The 19266-nt window shown below is 58.4% G+C and overlaps 1 protein-coding gene across 8 annotated transcripts in view; it reads right to left on the bottom strand.

Annotated features, from left to right (window-relative positions):
- The window catches only part of HIP1R (huntingtin interacting protein 1 related), a 29199-nt gene that overhangs the window by 2178 nt on the left and 7755 nt on the right, over positions 1-19266 (bottom strand). The window contains exons 2-28 of one of the 8 annotated variants that reach the window (XR_004974823.1): positions 14421-14484; positions 11540-11682; positions 11232-11288; positions 10067-10147; positions 9598-9674; positions 9246-9307; positions 7116-7256; positions 6201-6258; positions 6038-6113; positions 5747-5887; positions 5581-5642; positions 5282-5354; positions 4992-5175; positions 4801-4889; positions 4607-4723; positions 4413-4514; positions 3939-4133; positions 2550-2697; positions 2372-2458; positions 1913-2020; positions 1617-1753; positions 1302-1412; positions 1017-1075; positions 756-786; positions 611-673; positions 236-350; positions 28-133 (exon numbers count right to left, since the gene is read on the bottom strand). Coding sequence is in view for 3 of the 8 variants with exons in the window: in XM_036353624.1 (XP_036209517.1) it covers positions 28-133; positions 250-350; positions 611-673; positions 756-786; positions 1017-1075; positions 1302-1412; positions 1617-1753; positions 1913-2020; positions 2372-2458; positions 2550-2697; positions 3939-4133; positions 4413-4514; positions 4607-4723; positions 4801-4889; positions 4992-5175; positions 5282-5354; positions 5581-5642; positions 5747-5887; positions 6038-6113; positions 6201-6258; positions 7116-7256; positions 9246-9307; positions 9598-9674; positions 10067-10147; positions 11232-11288; positions 11540-11682; positions 14421-14484 (2673 nt within the window). In the remaining 5 variants the exon portion in view is untranslated. Of the gene's footprint in view, positions 1-27; positions 134-235; positions 351-610; positions 674-755; positions 787-1016; positions 1150-1301; positions 1413-1616; positions 1754-1912; positions 2021-2371; positions 2459-2549; positions 2698-3938; positions 4134-4412; positions 4515-4606; positions 4724-4800; positions 4890-4991; positions 5176-5281; positions 5355-5580; positions 5643-5746; positions 5888-6037; positions 6114-6200; positions 6259-7115; positions 7257-9245; positions 9308-9597; positions 9675-10066; positions 10148-11231; positions 11289-11539; positions 11683-14420; positions 14485-19266 lie in introns of those variants that run through there. The other 7 variants (XM_036353624.1, XR_004974824.1, XM_036353625.1 and 4 more) reach the window with 7 other exon arrangements.

The following is a 19266-nucleotide window of genomic DNA, read 5'->3' on the forward strand; positions in this document are numbered from 1 at the left end:
GAGGCTGGGCCGGGCATGGAGCCTCACCTTGGAGGCTGCCACCAGCTGGGCCGTGCTGGCCGCAATCTCGTGGGAGCAGACGATGAGCTCTTCGTACTTGCCCGTGTGAAGCACCACCTTGTCAGCCGACTCCCTGGGGGCAGAGCGGGCAGGGCCTGGGTCTCCAACCCCAGATCAGGGCCACCCCACACTCCCTCCTCAGACCCTGGGCACCACACTCCCTGCTGCCCCCCACCTGGGGCGACATACACCAGCTGCGTGGCTCCCCAGCCGACGGCCTTGGAGGCGGAGATGAGGCCTTCAGTCCACCTTGAGTTCTTGGCGTAAAATTCCTGCTGCGTGGCTGCCCCCTAGTGGCGACAAGAGGGCAGGGCAGACCAGTCAATGACATCACAGGTGGCAATGGGTGCTCCCCAGGGCTCTTCTCTGGGCTGTGGGGGTTCAGCTGACTCCCAGGCAGGTGTGCACCCTGGGGGGTCTCATCACTGAACCCTTCAGGAGTCTCCTGCCCAAAGGAGCCCTGTGGCCTGGGATGAGAAGGGCGCTGGAGCAGTGGCCCTTCAGGAGTAGCTGAGGGACCCCTACCCTCTCCCCCGAAGGCCCAGCTCACCCTGCCGCTTTCCACAATCTCCTTCTGCAGGCTGGTGGATGTGGTCACCAGGAGCCGGATGGCCTGCCAAGACCAAGCCTTATGTCACACTGGGGGCAGCCTTCTCAGCTACAGCCCGCCCCTGGGGTCCCAGCTGGCCACTCACCTTCATGAGGTCTGTGCAGGACTTGAGGATCCTATGGGTTGGAGGGGTGGGAAGAGAGGGCAAGCTGCTGTAGTGTGGCCAGGAAGCCACAGGGGGTTAGGAATTTGGGGGGCTAGGGGGCCTGACACGGGGCCCACAGGATGGGGTGTGCTGCTCATCCCCGTGCTTCTGGAAAGCGAGCAGTTCGGAGGGCAGATGGCTGGTGCTGGGAGGCGGTGGGAACCTGCTTCGTCCCGGGCCTGGGGGCAGAAGTGGGCTCACCTCTCATTCACCTCCAGTTTCACCCCTGAGCTGGCGTGGCGGGCCTGGTTCATCATGTCCTGCACCAAGGACACAGCTGTGAGCCGGCTGGGAGGAGGGCAACGCGGGAGGAAGAGGGCTGCTGGAGCAGCCGCTGCACCAGGAGGGGTGGGCTCGGCTCAGGGCACCACATCAGGGCTGCCTCCCCGTCCAGACCTGCACAAGCCATCTGTCCTTGGCAGAGGGGGGCGCAGCCTACTCTCAGCCCACCCTGCCCAGCGTCCTGCAGGACTGCACCGGTCCTACCTCGATCCTCCGCACGGCCTCCTCGATGGCCGAGGACGTGGCCGCCATCTCCTTGTCCACCAGGGCCCCCAGCTCCTCCTGACGCACGTCCAGGCTCTTGGGCTTCAGCTCCTGGGGGAGGCAGGCACCCAGGGCTCAGATGGGGTGAATTCAACCCCCAACCACCCCACAGGGAGCCTGGGGCAGCAGGACTCGTGCTCTGTCCCCCAGCACCTGGTCAGCCCAAACTGGAGAAAGGTGCAGAAAAGTTGGGGACCCAACCCACTGCCCTCCACCAGAGCCCAGCCCACACTCAGCACCGGGCTGCACCCTCACCTGGCCCAGCTGGAGGATGGCCTGCAGGGGGCTCCGCACCCGGTCGGGCTGGGCCTGCTGCACAGCCTGCGGATCCTGCAGCTGCCCCACGAGCTCCAGAGCCCGGGCCCCACAGTCCCGGCAGGCGTCGATCAGGCCTGGGGGAGAGGGCTGTCAGGGGAGCCGGCGCCCGAGGACCTTGGGAGGAGTCTCCATACAGGCTCCTGCCCAGGCTCTGACGCCAGGACCTGTCTGCAGGCGCCCACCCGCCCTGGTCCACCGTGAGAACCGGCGGGACACAGCCTGGGCCCACTTACGGTCGGCAGGGTCGGTGGGGGCCAGGTGAGAGGTGGCACTGCCGTTGATGATGGTGTCCGCAGCCAGGTGAGAGAACTGGGTCAGGGCTGCCACCAGGGCAGAAGCATCTATGGGCAAGGAGAGGAACGAGACCCTAACGCTGCTGCCATGGAGCGAGTCCTGGCCAGCACCTGGGAGCAGGCGCCATGCCCTCTAAGACAGGTGCCCGCACCCAGTCCACGGATGAGGAGGAGGGCTCAGAGGGGAGAAGGTACTAGGCGAAGGTCATGCAGCTAGAAAACAGCAGAGCGAGAACCAAACCCAGGTCTGTGACCCAGGCCTACAGGGCAGGCTCCCAGGTGGGCATGGTGGGGGCACCTGTTGCGGGAAACCACCCGAAAGCAAGAGGCAGCCAGGGCTGGTGGAACCAGCACCCAAGTGCCCTGGCCTCTCCCTGCCCAGTCCTGCCCTGCACTCACCTGATCTGGAGGTCAGGTACTGTGCGTGGCCCGTCTCCAGGGCGCTCACGGCGTCCAGGGCCACCTGGGCCCTGCTCACTAGGTAGTCTACAAGCAAAGGGAGAAGAGTTGAGGGGCAGACCTTTCCTGCCAGCTGATCAGGAAAGCAGGTGGCTGAGTGCCCGGCCGGCGGCCCTACCCGGGGAGCTGGTGCAGCGCAGGTGCAGGGGGTCGTCCAGCTTGCCCACGGCGTCCTGCAGGATGCGCTCGGCCTCGGCGGCAGAGCGCCGCAGCACCTCGAACTGCTCGTCCAGGAGCCTCTGCTGCAGCCCCTGCTCCCGAGACTCCTGCGGGAGGGGAGGAGGCAGCCTGGAGACCTGCCCAGGTGCGGCCTCACACCAGCTGGACAGGACCCAGCCCAGCCCCTCGCTGGGGAGGAGTCGGAGGACACGCCCAGCTCCACCCCAGGGATGGGGCCCCTCAAGAGTGTGCTGGACAGCTCAGGAGTAGAAAGACAAACACCAGTTAGAAAGGAGGCAAATGGTCTGAACAGACATTTCTCCCAAGACATGCAAATGGGAGGAACACAAAAAATGCTCAATGTCATTTGCCACCAGGGAAACACATCAGAACCACAATGAGAATGAGGCCTGGCCGGTGTGGCTCAGTGGTTGAGCATCAACCCATGAACTAAGAGGTCACTGGTTCAATGCCAGGTCAGGGCATGTGCCCAGATTGTGGGCTTGATCCCCAATAAGGGCGTGCAGGAAGCAGCCAATCAATGTTTCTCTCTCACTGATGTTTCTCTCTCTCTATCTGTCCCTTCCTCTCTCTCTAAAACCCATTAAAAAAAACACAACATTTTAAAAAGCCATCACAAAAACAAATTAAAAACTATAATGAAGTACCACTTGAACCCACTAGGATGGCTAACCACAGACAGACAATGACAAGTGCTGGCAAGGATGTAGGGAAACTGGAACCCACGTACACTCCCAGTGGGAAGGGAAAATGGTGCAGCCACTTTGGAGAACACTGGTAGTTCCTCAAAAAGTTAAATAGCGTTACCACGTGACCCAGAAAATCCACCGTGGTTACATATGAAAAACATGTCCACACAAAACCATGTACACAAATGTCCACAGCAGCATCATTCACAATAACCAGAAAGTGAAAACAACCAAGTGTCCATCAGCTGGCGATGGGTAAGCAACGTGTGGTCCCTCCACACAGCACAATGTCCCTGGGCCATGGAGAGGAAGGAAGTTCTCAAACAGGTGAGCCCTGAAAACCTGCTGAGCGAAGAAGCCGGCCCTACTGTACAACTCCATTTCTATGGAAGTCCGGAACAGTCAAATCCAGAGAAGAGAGCTGATTAGAGGTGCCAGGGGCTGGAGGAGTGGGTGCAGACTAACTGCTTATTGGGGGGGGGGGTTTCTCTTTGGAGGGGTGAAAATGTCCCGGAGGTACCAGATGAAAGCACAGCCCTGTGAGCATAGAGACCCCCTAACTCATCCACTCTCAGGGCTGGGCTGTGGGTATGATGGTCTCGAGCCAGCTGTCACACGGGGTGGGAGAGGCACACTACCTTGTCTGCCAGCCGCCCCTGCAGCTCGGCCCTCTCTTGGGAATGGCGCTGCTGCTCCTGGCTGAGCGCTGCCTCCTTCTCCTGCACCAGGCTCTGGGCGGCCTGCAGGTCGGCCTCCTGCTGCCGCACAGCACTGCTCAGCGCCTCCTTCTCTGCACTCAGCATATCCAGCCGTGAACTCAGCTCCGACCCGCTCTGTGAACACCAGGCGGTGGGCAGGGCTGCCAGGTGCCTACCACCCCTCAGGCCCACCCCACCCAAGTTCACAGTCTTCACTATCCCCTGAAACTGTGAGCTTCTGTAAGGCCAGGGCCCATGTCCTGTGTGTTCCCTGCGTGCTGGGTCACAGCCACAGGCCAGGATGGCCGAGGGGCCACTGAACCAACCTGGTAGCGTCGAGGCGTGGCCCAGTTCACGGGAAGAGGACCCTGACGCCTGTCCCGCCCGACCAGGCCACCCTGGCCAGCAGCTCACCTGCTCCGTGCGGCTCAGGTCCTGCTGCACGCGCACCAGCTCCCCGGACTTGGCCTCCAGCTCCCTCCTGAGCTTCTCTAACTGGTCACTCTGCTCCTCCAGCTGGGACAGGGGACAGTGTGTCACGGGGACAGTGTGTCACAGGGACAGTGGTGCTGGGGGCTCCAGAGTCAGGGTCTATGCACATGACGCACCTTCATCTCTGACTCCCGCTTCACCTGCTCCATCTGGAACACCAGCTGCTCCTTCACTCGCGCCACCTCCTCCTGGTTCTGCTGCTTGGCCGTCAGCTGCTTGGCCGTGTCTGCATTCTGCGTGGACAGGGGATGGGCTCACACTCTGCCGCTGCCAGGCCTCCCTCCTCCCGCCAGTTGCCTGCACGGCCTACCTTCCTGAGCAGCTCGGCGTGTGTGGCGATGAGCTTGCTGTGCTGCTCCTTCAGCTTGGTGTAGCGCGCCTCCGTGACACTGGCCTTCTCTGCAGGTGAGAGGTGAGGCTGTGACCCCAGCTCGGCAGAGGTCCCTCCACTGGGGACCAGACCCTCCCACTGGGCTCGGCCACCCCGGCCTGGCCACGCACTCTCGGCCTCTTCGCGCAGGCTCTGGTTCCGCTCGCCCTCCAGCTGGGCCGCCCGCAGCTGGGCCAGCTCGTGGCGGAGCTGCTCGTTGTCCACCAGCGCCTTCTGCTTCTGCTTCCGCTGCTCTTCCAGCTCGGCCTCCAACGTGTTCACCTGGCCCTTCAGCTGGGAGATGTACCGCTGGGCCTGTGGTGGGAGGAAGGACTGTGTTGGGCCCGCATGCGGGTGCTGGGTACAGGTGCTGGGTGCAGTCGCACAGCCTGAGGCCTCCCCTTGGTCCATGTCCCCTCACCTCCAGCCTGATCTTCTCCAGCTCAGCCCGGAGTGTCTCCACCTCTCTCTTCAAGGTCTCGATCTGGAGGTCCCTGGGGACAGAGGTCGGGCAGGCAGGGTTTTCTGAGGCCCACACAGTCTGGCGTTCAAGTTCAGTCAGCCAGGACAATCAGAAGATCCCGCACAGGAACTGTGGTCTTATCAGCGGCTTCTGGGGATCTGGGTGTCTCCAGTTCACATCCCCCGCCTGTGGCCTCTCCTGACCACAGCTCCATGGAGGCCACGGCCAGCCCTGTCCCAGGGTGTCCCAGGCCTCACCTGTCATCCTTCATGGAGCCATTGGGGGGTCCAAACGTCTGGTCAAAAAGGTCAGCCACCACCTGCCACAGCAAAGCACCGTGAGCCCCACCCTCCAGGCCAGAAGGAAGGAGCTGAGGGAGGCCCAATCACCCCAAACCCCCCTGCAGAATGAGGGGCCACTCACCGCTGGCTCCCCGGCGGGGGGGCCCGTGCTGATCTCAATGAGGTTCTCGGGCTCCTCGTCCTCGGGAGCCTCCTCGGGGATCACCACCACTGGCTTGATGTGCTCAGCCAGCGCCGAGGCCCGCAGGAAGTTGGGGGGTCCCTGCAAGGGCCATAGGTGAGAGCTGCTCAGGGTGCCCCCCCCCCAACCCAGGAGCCTTCCCTGGCCATCCCCAGAGCCCACATGGGGCCCTGCTAGGCACCCGGGGTCGTCCAAGGGCTCAGAACCCAGAGTGGAAAGCAGGGCAGGCACCTCGGGCAGTCGGGGGATCTGGATGAGGCGCTTGAAGTAGAGCATGTCGGACGCTCTGCGGAAGAAGTTCCTGAGGCTGCGGGGACACACGCGGAGGTCAGAGGGGAGCCTGGCCCCTGGCAGCCCCAGCCCCAGACATGCCCGCAGCCCTGCCTGCTGATACCTGTGAAACTGCTCGTGGAACCGGTCCCTGTGGCCTTGCAGGGTGTCTGCTGGGAGACCTGGGGCGGAACAGCTTGATGACTTGCATCTCTGCTCACCACTCTGTGGCCGCCGAGACTTCACATTCCCCCCTCCCTTCCGCTGCCTATTCCTCCCCCTTCTACAAGCCGCCACAGACTAGAGCAGCCATGGGCAAACTACGGCCCGCTCCGGCCCGTTTGAAATGAATAAAACTAAAAAAAAAAAAAAAGACCGTACCCTTTTATGTAATGATGTTTACTTTGAATTTGTATTAGTTCACACAAACACTCCATCCATGCTTTTGTTCCGGCCCTCCGGTCCAGTTTAAGAACCCATTGTGGCCCTCGAGTCAAAAAGTTTGCCCACCCCTGGACTAGAGGGATCACTACCACCCAGCCAAGTCCTCACCATGGAGGGAAGAAATGTGAGTGGACAGGGTGGTCCCAAGACCACGGCCAAACCCTGGGCCCAGCTTCGGAGGCACAGTGAAGCTTCTTTAGACTCAAGTTTGCCCTGGTCTGATATTCGAATGGCTTCAATGCCCCAGGCCAGCGCTGTCCAAGTGGGGCCTGAGGACAAGCCCCTTTCCGAACCCCACGGAGACACTAGCACCGACTGGCGCAGGGGCAGCGAGGGGCCGCTCTGAGACCAGGCGTCCAAGAGACTGGCACACACGTCAACTGCACCGCTTTTCTCAGAGTGTTTGCTTTGAAAACTAGGGATTTTTCATAACAAGTATGTCATTTATATTAATGGGTAATGAGCTCATCGTTGCTACTTCTATTAATTTCTCATCTCTGATCCAGTACATGCCAGTCTATATAAGCCCCCTGGGGCTCAGGCTGGACCTCAGGGGCCGCAGTCATGGTGAGGGGACCGGGGCAGTGGGACTCACAAGAGTGCAGCCTGAACATGAGCTTGACCGTGTAGTGGTAGAGGTGGCTGCAGTCCTGGATGACCTGGATGAGGGGGGCCAGGCGGCACTGGCCTGAAGACATCTGGGACACGGCGATAGCTGTGTTGAGCTGCCGAAAGACTGGAGGGGGGAAGGGGGGGCAGGCAGAAGGAGTGTGAGCACAGGGAGCCAGGAGACACAGGCAGAGCTGACGGGAGCCTAGTGACAGCCCTGGTGTGGAGAGTCTCATGGCATCATCACAGAAGCCTGGGAGGTGCCGTCCTGGGGAGCCTGGCTTTCCCACTCCCAGCTGGGCAGTGAGATTCTGTTCCTCAGATACCAATGGGCTCCTTACATCTAGAATGGGAGCCCCATGCGCTGTGGCTGCTCCAGACTGAGGGCAGTGCTCCCTCAAACTAGGGTGACAAGGTCGGGCAAATGGGATCCAGCTCAGCCTGGACAGGCTTTCCTGAGAGCCTCAGGGTGGCCCTGGAAGCAGCTGCAGCAGCAGAGTCAGGACGCAGCTCTGTAAAACCCGTGACCCCAAACTTGTGCCCAGTGCCAACCTCCCTGGACCCTGACAATCTAGCCTTTCATCAGATCATCCAAGTAGGAGGGACAAGGACAAACATGAGGCTGCCCACCCCCCAGCCCCTCCTCTGGGCAGAGACAACAAGTAGGCAGCCCGCCAGGACGGAGAGCCGCCAGAGCGCCCACACGGGACACGGACCCGGGACACTGCTCCAGACGGGCGGGCCCCAACTCTGAGTCCTCCTGTCACCTTGCCTGCGCTGGGACCACTGGCGAACCTCCATGTGACACGAGAATGCCCAGGAGGGAGGGGACGAAAAGGCTGGAGCTAAGTGCTGACCCTCGCCTTTTTAAAACTTAACTTTTAATTCCATGTCAAGTACATTTTCCTTGTAAAAACTGAGAACACCTATGAAGTTCGATTTGGGGTTTTTCTGAGACACAGCCATTTCTCCACTGAGGGGCGCTCAGGACGTTCCCATCTTTGGCTGCTATAAACCAAGCAGCAAGGAGCAACCCCCGGGTGGGCAACGCCCCTGCACCTCCCTCCAGGAGATGCTGCCAGGATGCCCTTCTCTGTGCTTCATTAAGACATCACTGAACTGGGGGCTTTCTCCACCTTCCCTGGTGGGGACCCCTGTCCCCCCCAACTCAGCCCCCACCCTGGCCAAGAGCAGCACAGGGGTGGGGACAGCAGGACTCAGCTCCTACATGACACATTTCTGCCAGGGTCCAGGCTGGCAGCCATGGCCCTGGACACATGCCCTAGTTGGGTCCGGGGCAGGGCCACCCTCCTGGGCATGGAGGTTCAACGCCAAGCTGCCCACAGGCCCACCCAGACCGGGATGCCAGGAGGCTGCCCAGACACACCTCTTTCTAACTCCCGATTTTCCCTTAAAAAGGCATTTGGGCAGAGACGACAAGTAGGCAGCCCGCCAGCATGAGTCACCCACAAGTTATTCTGAAGCTGTGGCCCACAACAATCACCTCTTCGGCCCTGGGAAGGGGACCCTGAGGTTTCCTGTCCAAAGGCTGCCAGTTCCTGGGCAGGGAAGTCCAACACGACTCAGGGGCCTTTTATAGCGGAACACGGGCAAGATGACCCAAACTAACTCTCTGGGGCGGGAGCTCCTGGTGGCCCCGCCCTGGAACAGGAGTGGGTTCATGTGGTGGCAGGAACAGATCTCACACCGGCCCCTGGAACTATCCCCAAAATTAACCAAAAAAAAAAAAGAAAAATAGGGATATTTTTTTTCATAACAAGTATGTCATTTATGTTAATAGGTAATGAGCTTATCATTACTACTTCTAATTAGCTTCTCAACTTCTCATTTCTGAACCAGTACATGCCAGTCCACATACGCCCCCTGGGGCTCGGGCTGGACCTCGGGCCGCGCTCGCGGCGAGGGGACGGGGCGGTGGGGCTCACAGGAGTGCAGCCTGAACAGGAGCTTGACCGGGCAGTGGGAGAGGTGGCTGCAGTCCTGGATGGACCCCTGGGCAGCGCAGGCAGGAATGGGAAGCCAGGCTAGTCTGGCTCACAGAGGCACCCCTGATTCCTAGTCTCCAGGTTCCCACACCTGGTCCCTCCCGGCTCACCTGATTCAGACAGTTTCAGCTCACAGTCCATGTAATCGAACATCTCCACGGTGAGCTGGAAGCTGCGGGGGAGGCGAGAGGGTTGAGAGAGAGTGGTAGGAGGCATGCCCCTGGGAGACCCCTCCACAGTTCATCAACACGCCTTTGCACAGCACGACGACCCTTCAGCCAAAAACACCTAATTCCAAACAAATCCCATCCCCTCAATGTTATCTTCATCTCCAGGGAACATGACCTTTGGCCCCAGAGAGCCACTGACACGTGGGAACCTGGAGACTTTAGGGACAAACAGGGAAACCGAGGGAGAAGGAGGAAACGGCGCCAGGCCACTCCACCTTCTGGAGAGACTCACATGTCGTTGATGTCAGTCCCAGCTGCCTTCTCCAACACCTCGTCTGTCACCTCGAGGCCCGCAGGAAACTGGGGGTGCTGCAGAGAGGACACCCTATTCAACAGCAGGCCCAGAACCAGTTCTAACTTCTGAGGGAGGGGAAGAGGCTAGAGAAGCCCCCGACCTGTGGAGCTGCCCTCTGCCCGGGGTGCTGGCTGAGGAGGGACTGGGAGGGACCGAAGACCAAGGACAGAAGATGGGACACCTCCAGCCAGGGCAAAGAGGCTGCTCAGACCCAAGGGCAAGGCCAAGACCACCTCCAGTGTCCGCAGAAAACACATCAAGAGGCTCTGACTTCTGGGAACCCCGCATCCCCGTGTCCCCTTGGATCAGGCTGGGACAGAACAGGACCTGCCCTCCACCAGGTCCCAGGACATCAGGAAGGAAATCCCAGGGCCCCTCCGCCCCACGACCCTCCCGAGGACACCACCTTGAGGTGGAAGGAGATCTTGGTCAGCAGGAGTTTGGTGTAAACATTGACCAGCTGTCCGTACCGATCGTGCAAATGGCCCTGTGGAGGGAGGAGCTGGATCAGCGCCCACTGCCCAGGAAGGTGCCCGAGAGTCCCATAGGCCCTGGCACGCCACGAGGCAGATCAGGACGCTGAGGTGGGACACCAGGTGACAGCCGAGTGTCACTCCTTCACCCACCAATCACTTATTCACTCAACAAACGTTAACCAGCCAGAGGCAACTGACTCTTCTCCTGGGAACCTCCACCAATGCCCTTTGTCAAAAACTCTTTCATTTTGCTTTTTTAATCATACTCCTTGCCAGTTTTGCCAAAGCAACTCCTGTGACAAGAGCTCCTTGTCTAGGCAGCAGGCCAGTTCTGGGTTGAGATACTTTATGACAATGCTTGCAGCAGACCGGGAGGCACACTCCAACAGGCGCGTGTCTATGCCCTCCCAGGTGCCTCCTGTCACCTCCTAACACTGCTTCCCCGTGGCCACGCCAGCTGGACGTGCGTCTGCACATGGCACCCTGCTGCTGTTTTCCTGACTTCCGGTGAAACACAGCGGCCCGGGCTCCTGCGGCCCTGGCTCCAGGGGCGCCCTGCCTGGCGGGGCTCTAGCATTGCTCCCAGAGGACAAAGAGGCCAGAGGTTCTCTCTCCACCTCTGATTCTGGAGGGTGCAGGGGGGGGACCTAGATGACCAGCTCCCGGGCTCTCAGACTTGCCCGTGAATAAGAATCTTCTGGGAGCTTCCCGAGCACACAGATTCCAATCTGAGATTCTAAAGCAGCCAGTCTGGGGGCCCAGAAGCCTGCACCCCTCCCATGGGCTCTAACCGCCACCATGACCGTCCAGAACGGGCACTGCTGCGTTTCCTGACTCGGCCTGAGGGGCTGGAGGCGCCTAGTCATGCCTTTGGAACTTCCTGTACCAGGTCTTCTAGAGCAAGGCTGCAACGCCCCCACTGTCACCCCAGAAGGCATCACTAACTTCTGCTCTGAGAAAATGAAGAAAGACACCGTCACAGGGCCCTGCCGTTGCTCCGCCCTGAGTGTTGAGGACTCGAACACCAAGCAGGCCCACGGCTGGACTCCGCGGAGGGTGAGAGATGGGGGCCACCAAGCTCGCCTTTGCACCTACCCATAGCTCCCCAATCTCCCGGATGTTGCTCCGGTACCGCTGGCAGTCATGCAGGACCTGCAGACAGGGGGACAAGGGAGGAGGCTGGAGAACCCAGGGCTGGCAGGAGGGCCCAACACACTGACCCATGCTGGCGGCACGCTGAGGGCGAGGCTGGGAAGGGGCAGGTAGAGGGCAGCAGGCGTGGCGGGACGGAGTCTCTCATTTCAAAGGGACACTCCCTGCCTCCCCTGGGCACCCGCTGCCCCAAGAAGCACAGTGGCTGGAACAGGAGACCCTCTGGGGACCAGTGAACAGAGGCTACTCACGTTGGGGTGCCCATCTCGAAGGACCTTGTGGAGGACATGGCAGAATTTCCAGCTGAGGATGGAGCTGCTGGGAAGCGGCAGGCCGATGGCATAGGACCAGAAGGTGAAGGCCCCCTTTTCATGGTGAGTGCCCAGAATGATGCCTACCAGCGTCAAGGCCAAGTGCAGCATGTAGAGACCAGCGGGGGGACGGCCGGGGGCACTTGGTGACGCCCATCCCACAGCTGCTGAGCCCCTCCCCACATTCCTCCCCCCATCCACCACGGTTCACACAGAGCTCAGCAAAGGTCAAGAAAAAGGGCAATGCCTTAGCCAGTTTGTCTCAGTGGATAGAGTGTCGGCCTGCAGACTGAAGGGACCCAGGTTCGAGTCTGACCAAGGGCATGTACCATGGTTGCAGGCTCCTTTCTGGCCCGGGCCTTGGTAAGGGTGCATGCAGGAGGCAACCGATTGACGTGTTTCTCTCACATCTATATTTCTGTCTTTCCCTCTCTTTTCCAGTCTCTCTAAAAATCAATGGAAAAATATCCTCAGATGAGGATTAAAAAAAAAAAAGGTATTAAAAAAACAATCCCATTTATCATTGCATCAAAAAAATTAAGATACCTAGGAATAAACTTAACTAAGGAGGTAAAAGACCTGTACTCAGAAAACCACAGGACACTGAAAAAAAAGACAGAGGAAGACATAAACATATGGAAGGACATATCGTGTTCATGGAATAGTAGAATCAACATCATTAAAATGTCCATACTACCCAAAGCAATCTACAGATTCAATGCAATCCCCGTTAAAATACCAACGGCATATTTCACAGACCTAGAAGGAACTCTCCAAAAATTCATCTGGAATAAAAAAAGACCCCGAATGGCCGCAGCAATCCTGAGAAAGAACAAAGTAGGAGGGATCTCAATACCAGATATCAAGCTGTATTACAAAGCCACTGTTCTCAAAACAAGAACAGACATATAGACCAATGGACTAGAATAGAGAACCCATAAATAGACCCAAACCACTACGCTCAATTAATATTTGACAAAGGAGGCAAGAGCATACAATGGAATCAAGACAGTCTCTTCAATAAATGGTGCTGGGAAAGTTGGACAGATACATACAAAAAAAATGAAACTAGACCACCAACTTACACCATACACATAAAATAAACTCAAGATGGATAAAGGACTTAAACATAAGACGGGAAACCATACAAATCTTAGAGGAACTCACAGGCAGCAAAATCTCAGACATATGCCAAAGCAATATCTTCACTGATACAGCTCCTAGGGCAGTGATGGCGAACCTATGACACGCTTGTCAGAGGTGACATGCGAACTCATTTTTTGGTTGATTTTTCTTTGTTAAATGGCATTTAAATATATAAAATAAATATCAAAAATATAAATCTTTGTTTTACTATGGTTGCAAATATCAAAAAATTTCTATATGTGACACGGCACCAGAGTTAAGTTAGGGTTTTTTAAAATGCTGACACACCGAGCTCTAAAGGTTCACCATCACTGTCCTAGGGCAATGGAAACTAAAGAGAAAAGAAACAAATGGGACTACATAAAAATAAAAAGCTTCTGCAGAGAAAAGAAACCATCAACAAAACAACAAGAAAGCCCACTGCATGGGAGAACATATTTGCCAATGTTATCTTCGATAAGGGTTTAATCTCCAACATTTACAGGGAACTCATACAACTTAACAAAAGGAAGGCAACCCAATCAAAAAATGGACAACGGACCTAAATAGATACTTTTTGAAAGAGGACATAAGGAAGGCCAAGAGACATATGAAAACATGCTCAAAGTCACTAATCATCCGAGAGATGCAAATCAAAACGATAATGCGGTACCATCTCACACCTGTCAGAATGGCTACCATCAACAAATCAACAAATGACAAGTGCTGGCGAGCATGAGGAGAAAAAGGAACCCTCGTGCACTGCTGGTGGGAATGCAGACTGGTGCAGCCACTGTGGAGAACAGTATGGAGTTTCCTCAAAAAATTAAAAATGGAACTCCCATTTGACCCAGTAATCCCACTTCTAGGAATGTATCCCAAGAAAACAGAAACACCAATCAGAAAGGATATGCACCCCTATGTTCATAGCAGCACAATTCACCATAGCTAAGATTTGGAAACAGCCTAAGTGCCCATTAACAGATGAGTGGATTAGAAAACTGTGGTACGTCTGCACAATGGAATACTACGCTGCTGTAAAAAAGAACTAACTCCTACCATTTGCAACAGCATGGATGGACCTGGAGAGCCTTATGCTAAGCAAAATAAGTCAGTCAGAGAAAGGTAAATATCACATGATCTCACTCATTTGTGGAATGTAATGAACAACATAAACTGATGAACAAAAACAGATCCAGAGACAGAAGCATCGATCAATGCTCAAACCTCAGAGGGAAGGTAGAGGAGGGCGGGGGTAAGGGGGAGAGATCAACCAAAGGACTTGTATGCGTGCATGTAGGCCTAACCAATGGAAACAGACACCAGGGGGGTGAGGGCATGAGCGGGGGGCGGCGGGGAGAGAGGAATGGGGGAATGGTGGGATAAGGATACATATGTAATCAATAAAGAAAAAAAGAGAAAGGGCAAGTTCATGCCCCTCAAAATTAACAGGGCTCAGTGGTCTAAGACAATAGATGGTGTTCCTGAGATGAGGCTCAGAGTCTGACAGGAGCTGCTCGAGGCAGGAGACTCTGCCAGGCCAGGACACAAGAGGACATGCGCCTGTCTCTGTGGAGGTGGACCTCACAAAGCCCCAGTGGCACTAAACCACTCGCACCGTGCCCATGGTCAGCGGCCACACAGGGCAGGCCCACATCCTCCCACCACCCCCTGGGGCCCAGAGCAGGAAGGATACGCCGGGCATGCTTCTCCTTCACGGGGGCCTCCTGGGTGTTGATGGCCTTACTGATGCTGATGGCCTGGAAGGGACACAGGAGGCGGAGTTCAGAAACGGCAACACCCAGACAGACAGGGCAACGCTTCCCGCGGTGAAAGGCACGTGTGGAGACAGACAACCAGACATCTCTCAACCTAACCAAACCAAACTCTGAAGCTTGACATGCGCAGCTCAAACCACAGCTGACACCCGAGGCCACCAAAGCCCCCAGAGCTTCCAGGGGTCTGGGCGGTGAAGAAAGTGGCTGCTGGCTGCAGAGACCACCTGCGCTTAGCTTTCCCAAGGCGAGGCCCAGGCAGGGTCCTGTCCCTCCTCTGGGAGAAGCGGCCTCGAACAGAGCCCTCACCACACGCCGTGGACAGACATCTGCCAGCCCCATCTCGCCATGGCAGGACCCAGAGAAAGGCTGTAAGCTGGCAAGGCCCATACAGCCACTGCGTGGAAAGCCAGGATAAACCCAGCTCCGTTACCTGCCAAGCAGGCTGTGTCTCTCCCGGGTGGGGCAGGAACAGGAGCGGGGTTCGCTGCTACCACCTGGGCCCTGAGCAAGCAGCAATCTCATCCTTGACGAAGGTCCTCTCCCTCCACCCGCTGGAGTCTGGCCTCATCCCCCTTGTGTCAATGCCTCCTCTTCCAAGAAGGCTTCCTGGAGGTGACCGCTCCCTCACCAAAGGCTCAGGGCACCTACTGTCACCCCTCCCACCTCACCCAGGAACTACCACCAGCCCTGGGTTTACTTGTGGATGTTTTATTTCTCCACCTGGCAGCAGGTCTTATAAGCCTCTGTCCCCCAACCCAGCACTGAGCTAGGGACATCAGCGTTTGTGGACTGAGAGGGGCGGCCTGCGAATGACGGGACGGGGACTGACGAATGCAGACACCTCTCCAGGCCAGATTCTCTCCCGCCTCCCACAATTCCTTACAGGGCCACACTGCCCTTTCCCCTCCTCCCCCCTCCCCAGCAGCCAAGAAGCAGCTCACCCACCCTGCAGGCTCACCCACCGTGCAGCCAGCCCTGAGCATCCCTGCCTTGTCAACAGGAAGCATCGAGAGGGGACAGGGCAGAGGGGGCCGAGACAGGGCCATCGCTTCCTTTTTGTGGCTGCAGCCACTGTGCTCCCCGCTGCTGGCATCTGAGCAATAGTCGCTGCCCAGCTCGCCCATTTCTGGTGCATTGTGACCGACTTGGAGCCTGCTCAGAGATTTCCTCTGTAAGAAAAGCAGCCCCTGGGAGCACAGGTGGCCATTCAGATCAGACACACAGGCCCAGAGCTGAGGGAGCTGGGGCTGGGCAGGCAGTTTCTGGAGCCGCCCAGCAAGGCAGGCCGCCCTCCTTTCACACACTGTGCCCATTGTGGCCTGATTCACAGGGTGTGGGCAGTGCTGGGGCTGCGACCATACATGCTCCGGCATCAAGGACGGGCTGGGGGAGCAGCCCCTGCCTGGGGGTACCAGGACTGAGAGGAGCGCAGGCAGCTCTGACTTCCCTGTCAAAGCCTCGACAAGCCACTCACAGAAGGTGCCCTTGGCTACCGGTGCTATTTGCCAGACTCTGCCAGTACAGCTGCCCGAGCCCTCGGCGCCTTCACCAAGAGCCACTGAGCAGCTGTGGGGAGAGCACCCCACCCGGGCAGAATATGTCTAAGACAGGGGCAATGACAGGCACTGGCTTACCCTGTGCCGAGCACAGGCAACATGCCTCCCAGCAACAACCCTAGAAAGTGGTCACGAGCCCATTTTCCTGGTGGGGAAACTGAGGCACTGGGGTTGGGGGTCTTGTCTGCACAACTAATAAGAGCAAAGGTAGGTTTGGCTGATTCTATGTTCTGTGTCTTTAAAGATTCTGTCCACGCCCCCCCACCCGCCCACAGGTGCAGGTGCAGAGCTGGGAAGAGAGGACCACTGAGGCAGTGCCAGGCAAGGGGGTGGGGCCATGCCTCCCCCAGCAGCAAGCAGCTGCCAGCTCATAAGCCAGGCGTGTCCTGTCTCCGGGGTGTGTAACCCCATCCCCCAGCTGCCCTGACATTTGAGCTGGCTCTTCTCACAACTGCCACCTGGTCCAGAAGGCTCCAGGCAGCGTGGAGCCTAAAGCCACTGAGCAGAGCAGGCCGCCCAGAGGAGGCTGGGGACCAGCGATGTAACCACGGCTGGACCAAGTGCTTTCTCCACCCCACGTCCCAGGTGGGCCCCAGGAAGGGCTGCAGGGGAACCCCTCTCCCTCCTGCAGGCCTCCCCCTTTCTCCTCCAGGCCAGCAGCTAGGAGCAGAGCAGAGACCCATCCTGAAGGAGCAGGCTGGCTTGGGTCTGGCTGGGGCCCAGCAGGGTGGGGAGAGGGGGAGGGCTGTTCTTCCTGGAGCAGGGAGGAGCGCATAGCTTAGCTGGGCCCAAGGTTAAGGTCAGGCATCCCCACCTCCCACTTACTTTACTGAGCACCTTCTCATTGCTGGACCCTGGACCCCCAGAAAGAGCCCCTGCCCCCCCACCCCTTTTGGGTGTCTGCTCACCTTGTCACCTTCCTGATGCCACCCTACTTAAGTCTCCATGTACTCGGCACCCACTAACAACGTTTTCCTTATCTGTCTGTGATCCGTCTCCTCACCCTAATGTCAGCACCTCGAGGGAGGTGGTTCTACCTGGCTGGTCGCTGCTGTACCCCAGACCCTAAGGTGCCTGGCACATGGAAGATTTTCTAAAGCATGGCACCATCTGTCAGGCCTGCCCGCCCTCCAGTCCCACCCAACTGCTGGCTGCAAGACCAGGGTTCCTCCCAGCGGGAACACGGCCCCGTTGTGTGCAGGGGCAGATGTGCGGGTCGAGTCGCTCACAAGGAGGCTCAGTGCTCACACAGAGGGAGTCTGTGGACACCTCACAGGGCCTCGATGTTCCTACAGCAGCAGCAGCCAAGCCCCGTCCCAGAAGGGGACATCAGACCCCGGGACGCCCGGGCCTCCCTAGTGGGTCCTGTTGGACTTTCCCCTGATGGGCGCAGAGATGGGGCGTGCAGCCGGCCCTCCTTCAGGCTGGACTCTGTGCTGGGCGATTAGGACCCAGCTCAGTTTCGGGGCTGACAGTCTCGGTGGAGGCAGCCCTATTACTTGGTTCTGTCTACACAGCGTAGCACCCTCATGCCAGCCAAAGGGTGACTGTGGGAAAACTGAAGGGTGAGGGGGAACCTGGGACCACTGTGGGGGTCCTCTCGCACCTGCGTGCCTGAAGAACCCTTCTTCCCTGGGCCCCCTGCAGCCCCCGCCAGAGCCCCTCAGCAGTGCTGACCAGCAGGCGCAGCCCCTCCCGGTGGTCAGGGGATCCCTGCAGCGGAGAGAACTGTCTTCCAGGGAGACAAGGCTGAGTGGGATGGGTGATTGGGGCCCTCAGGTCAGGAGGGAAAACCCAGTGCTGGAGAGCAGGGCCCTGGGTGGAGGAAGGACAGGTGGCCACCATCTTGGGGATCTGTCAGCTTCTCTGAGCCCCAGGGGAGAAAGGGAGCAGCTTTGAGTGGTGGGGAAAGGGAGTCAGGGAACGGCTCTCCCCACTCCTGAGCACAGGCAGGGAAGCAGGACCACAGCAGTACAGGCGGGCCGGGGGGCTTTGGGGAAGGAGCAAGCTGGAGGGTCTGCAAGGACAGAGAGGGTGGGCAGAGGTGTGCCTCCTGGACCGGGAGGGAGGGCTAACAGTCCTGGGCATTCATTCCCATGCTCCTGTGCTGGAAAAATCCAACAAGCCCACACCCAGGAGCCTCTGCAGTCTGCACCTCACTCCACCCCGTGCCCAGTGGTGAGGGAGAGCCTGACCCTCCAGAGCCAGAGGTGGGGATGAGGTTGGGGTGGCCACAGGCCAGAGGTGGGGAGGCACGAGCTTGCACCAGAGACACAGTCAGAATGGCCAGCTCCTCACAGCATGGAAAGGTGTATCTCACGCCACAGGTCTCGATCACCTAACAAGAAAGTGACTTATCCAGCTCAGCCATGTGCCAGGCACACTGCTGGGCACTTCGCAGCTGTGATCTCCCTCAATCTGAGCAACCTTGGGAGCGGGCGGGCAAGGCTTCAGGAAGTTAACCACTTGCCCAAGGTCGCAATGACGAAATGTTGACCAAGTGCTTCTGCCCTGCCTGGCGCTGTTCTAAGCACTTTACACATATTGACTGAGCCCCACACATCCTCCCCCGTAGACTGTGACGAGGAAGCTGCAGCACAGGCCACCTGCCCCTGGTGAATGTCCTCTCAGCCCCACACAGGCCACCTGCCCTTGGTGACTGTCCTCTCAGCCCCCACACAACCCACCCAGTGCCCAGTCTGCACCTCACTCCACCCAGTAGCCTCCTGGGCCACCTCTCTGGGGGGAGGGGCAGAGGGAGCAGAGAGCCTCTCTGTCCCACCACAGGAACCGGCTCCCCAGGACCTGGCCTGGGCTTCACCTCAGCTCCCTCCAGGAGTGGCTCTGTCCTGTGGCCAGGGCGGGGACATCCTGGGAGGCCTCTCAGGAGGGCCCCACTGGGCCACACCTGCCCTGCTTCCAGGAACAATCCTGTCCTTGTTTGTCTAACAAAAATCCTGTGGAGACAATCCCAGGACCAGGCTGGGCAGAGCCACAATGGCATTCGTCCCTGGACGGGCCACACGCAGGGACACACACCAGGGAGCATCTTAGCAGGCGCTGACCCAGGAGACAGGAGACTGGGAGGCAGCTGCAACTGCAGCCACAGGCATGATTCCCCAAGAGGCTGGGTCCTGAGGTGGACTCGGCCATGGACACGGTCAGCAAAGCCAGAGGGCCACATAGGAGGCTCCGGTCAAGGGCTGCT

This window comes from Myotis myotis, unplaced genomic scaffold (genome assembly GCF_014108235.1).
Source record: "Myotis myotis isolate mMyoMyo1 unplaced genomic scaffold, mMyoMyo1.p scaffold_m19_p_20, whole genome shotgun sequence".
Taxonomy (NCBI): Eukaryota; Metazoa; Chordata; class Mammalia; order Chiroptera; family Vespertilionidae; genus Myotis; species Myotis myotis.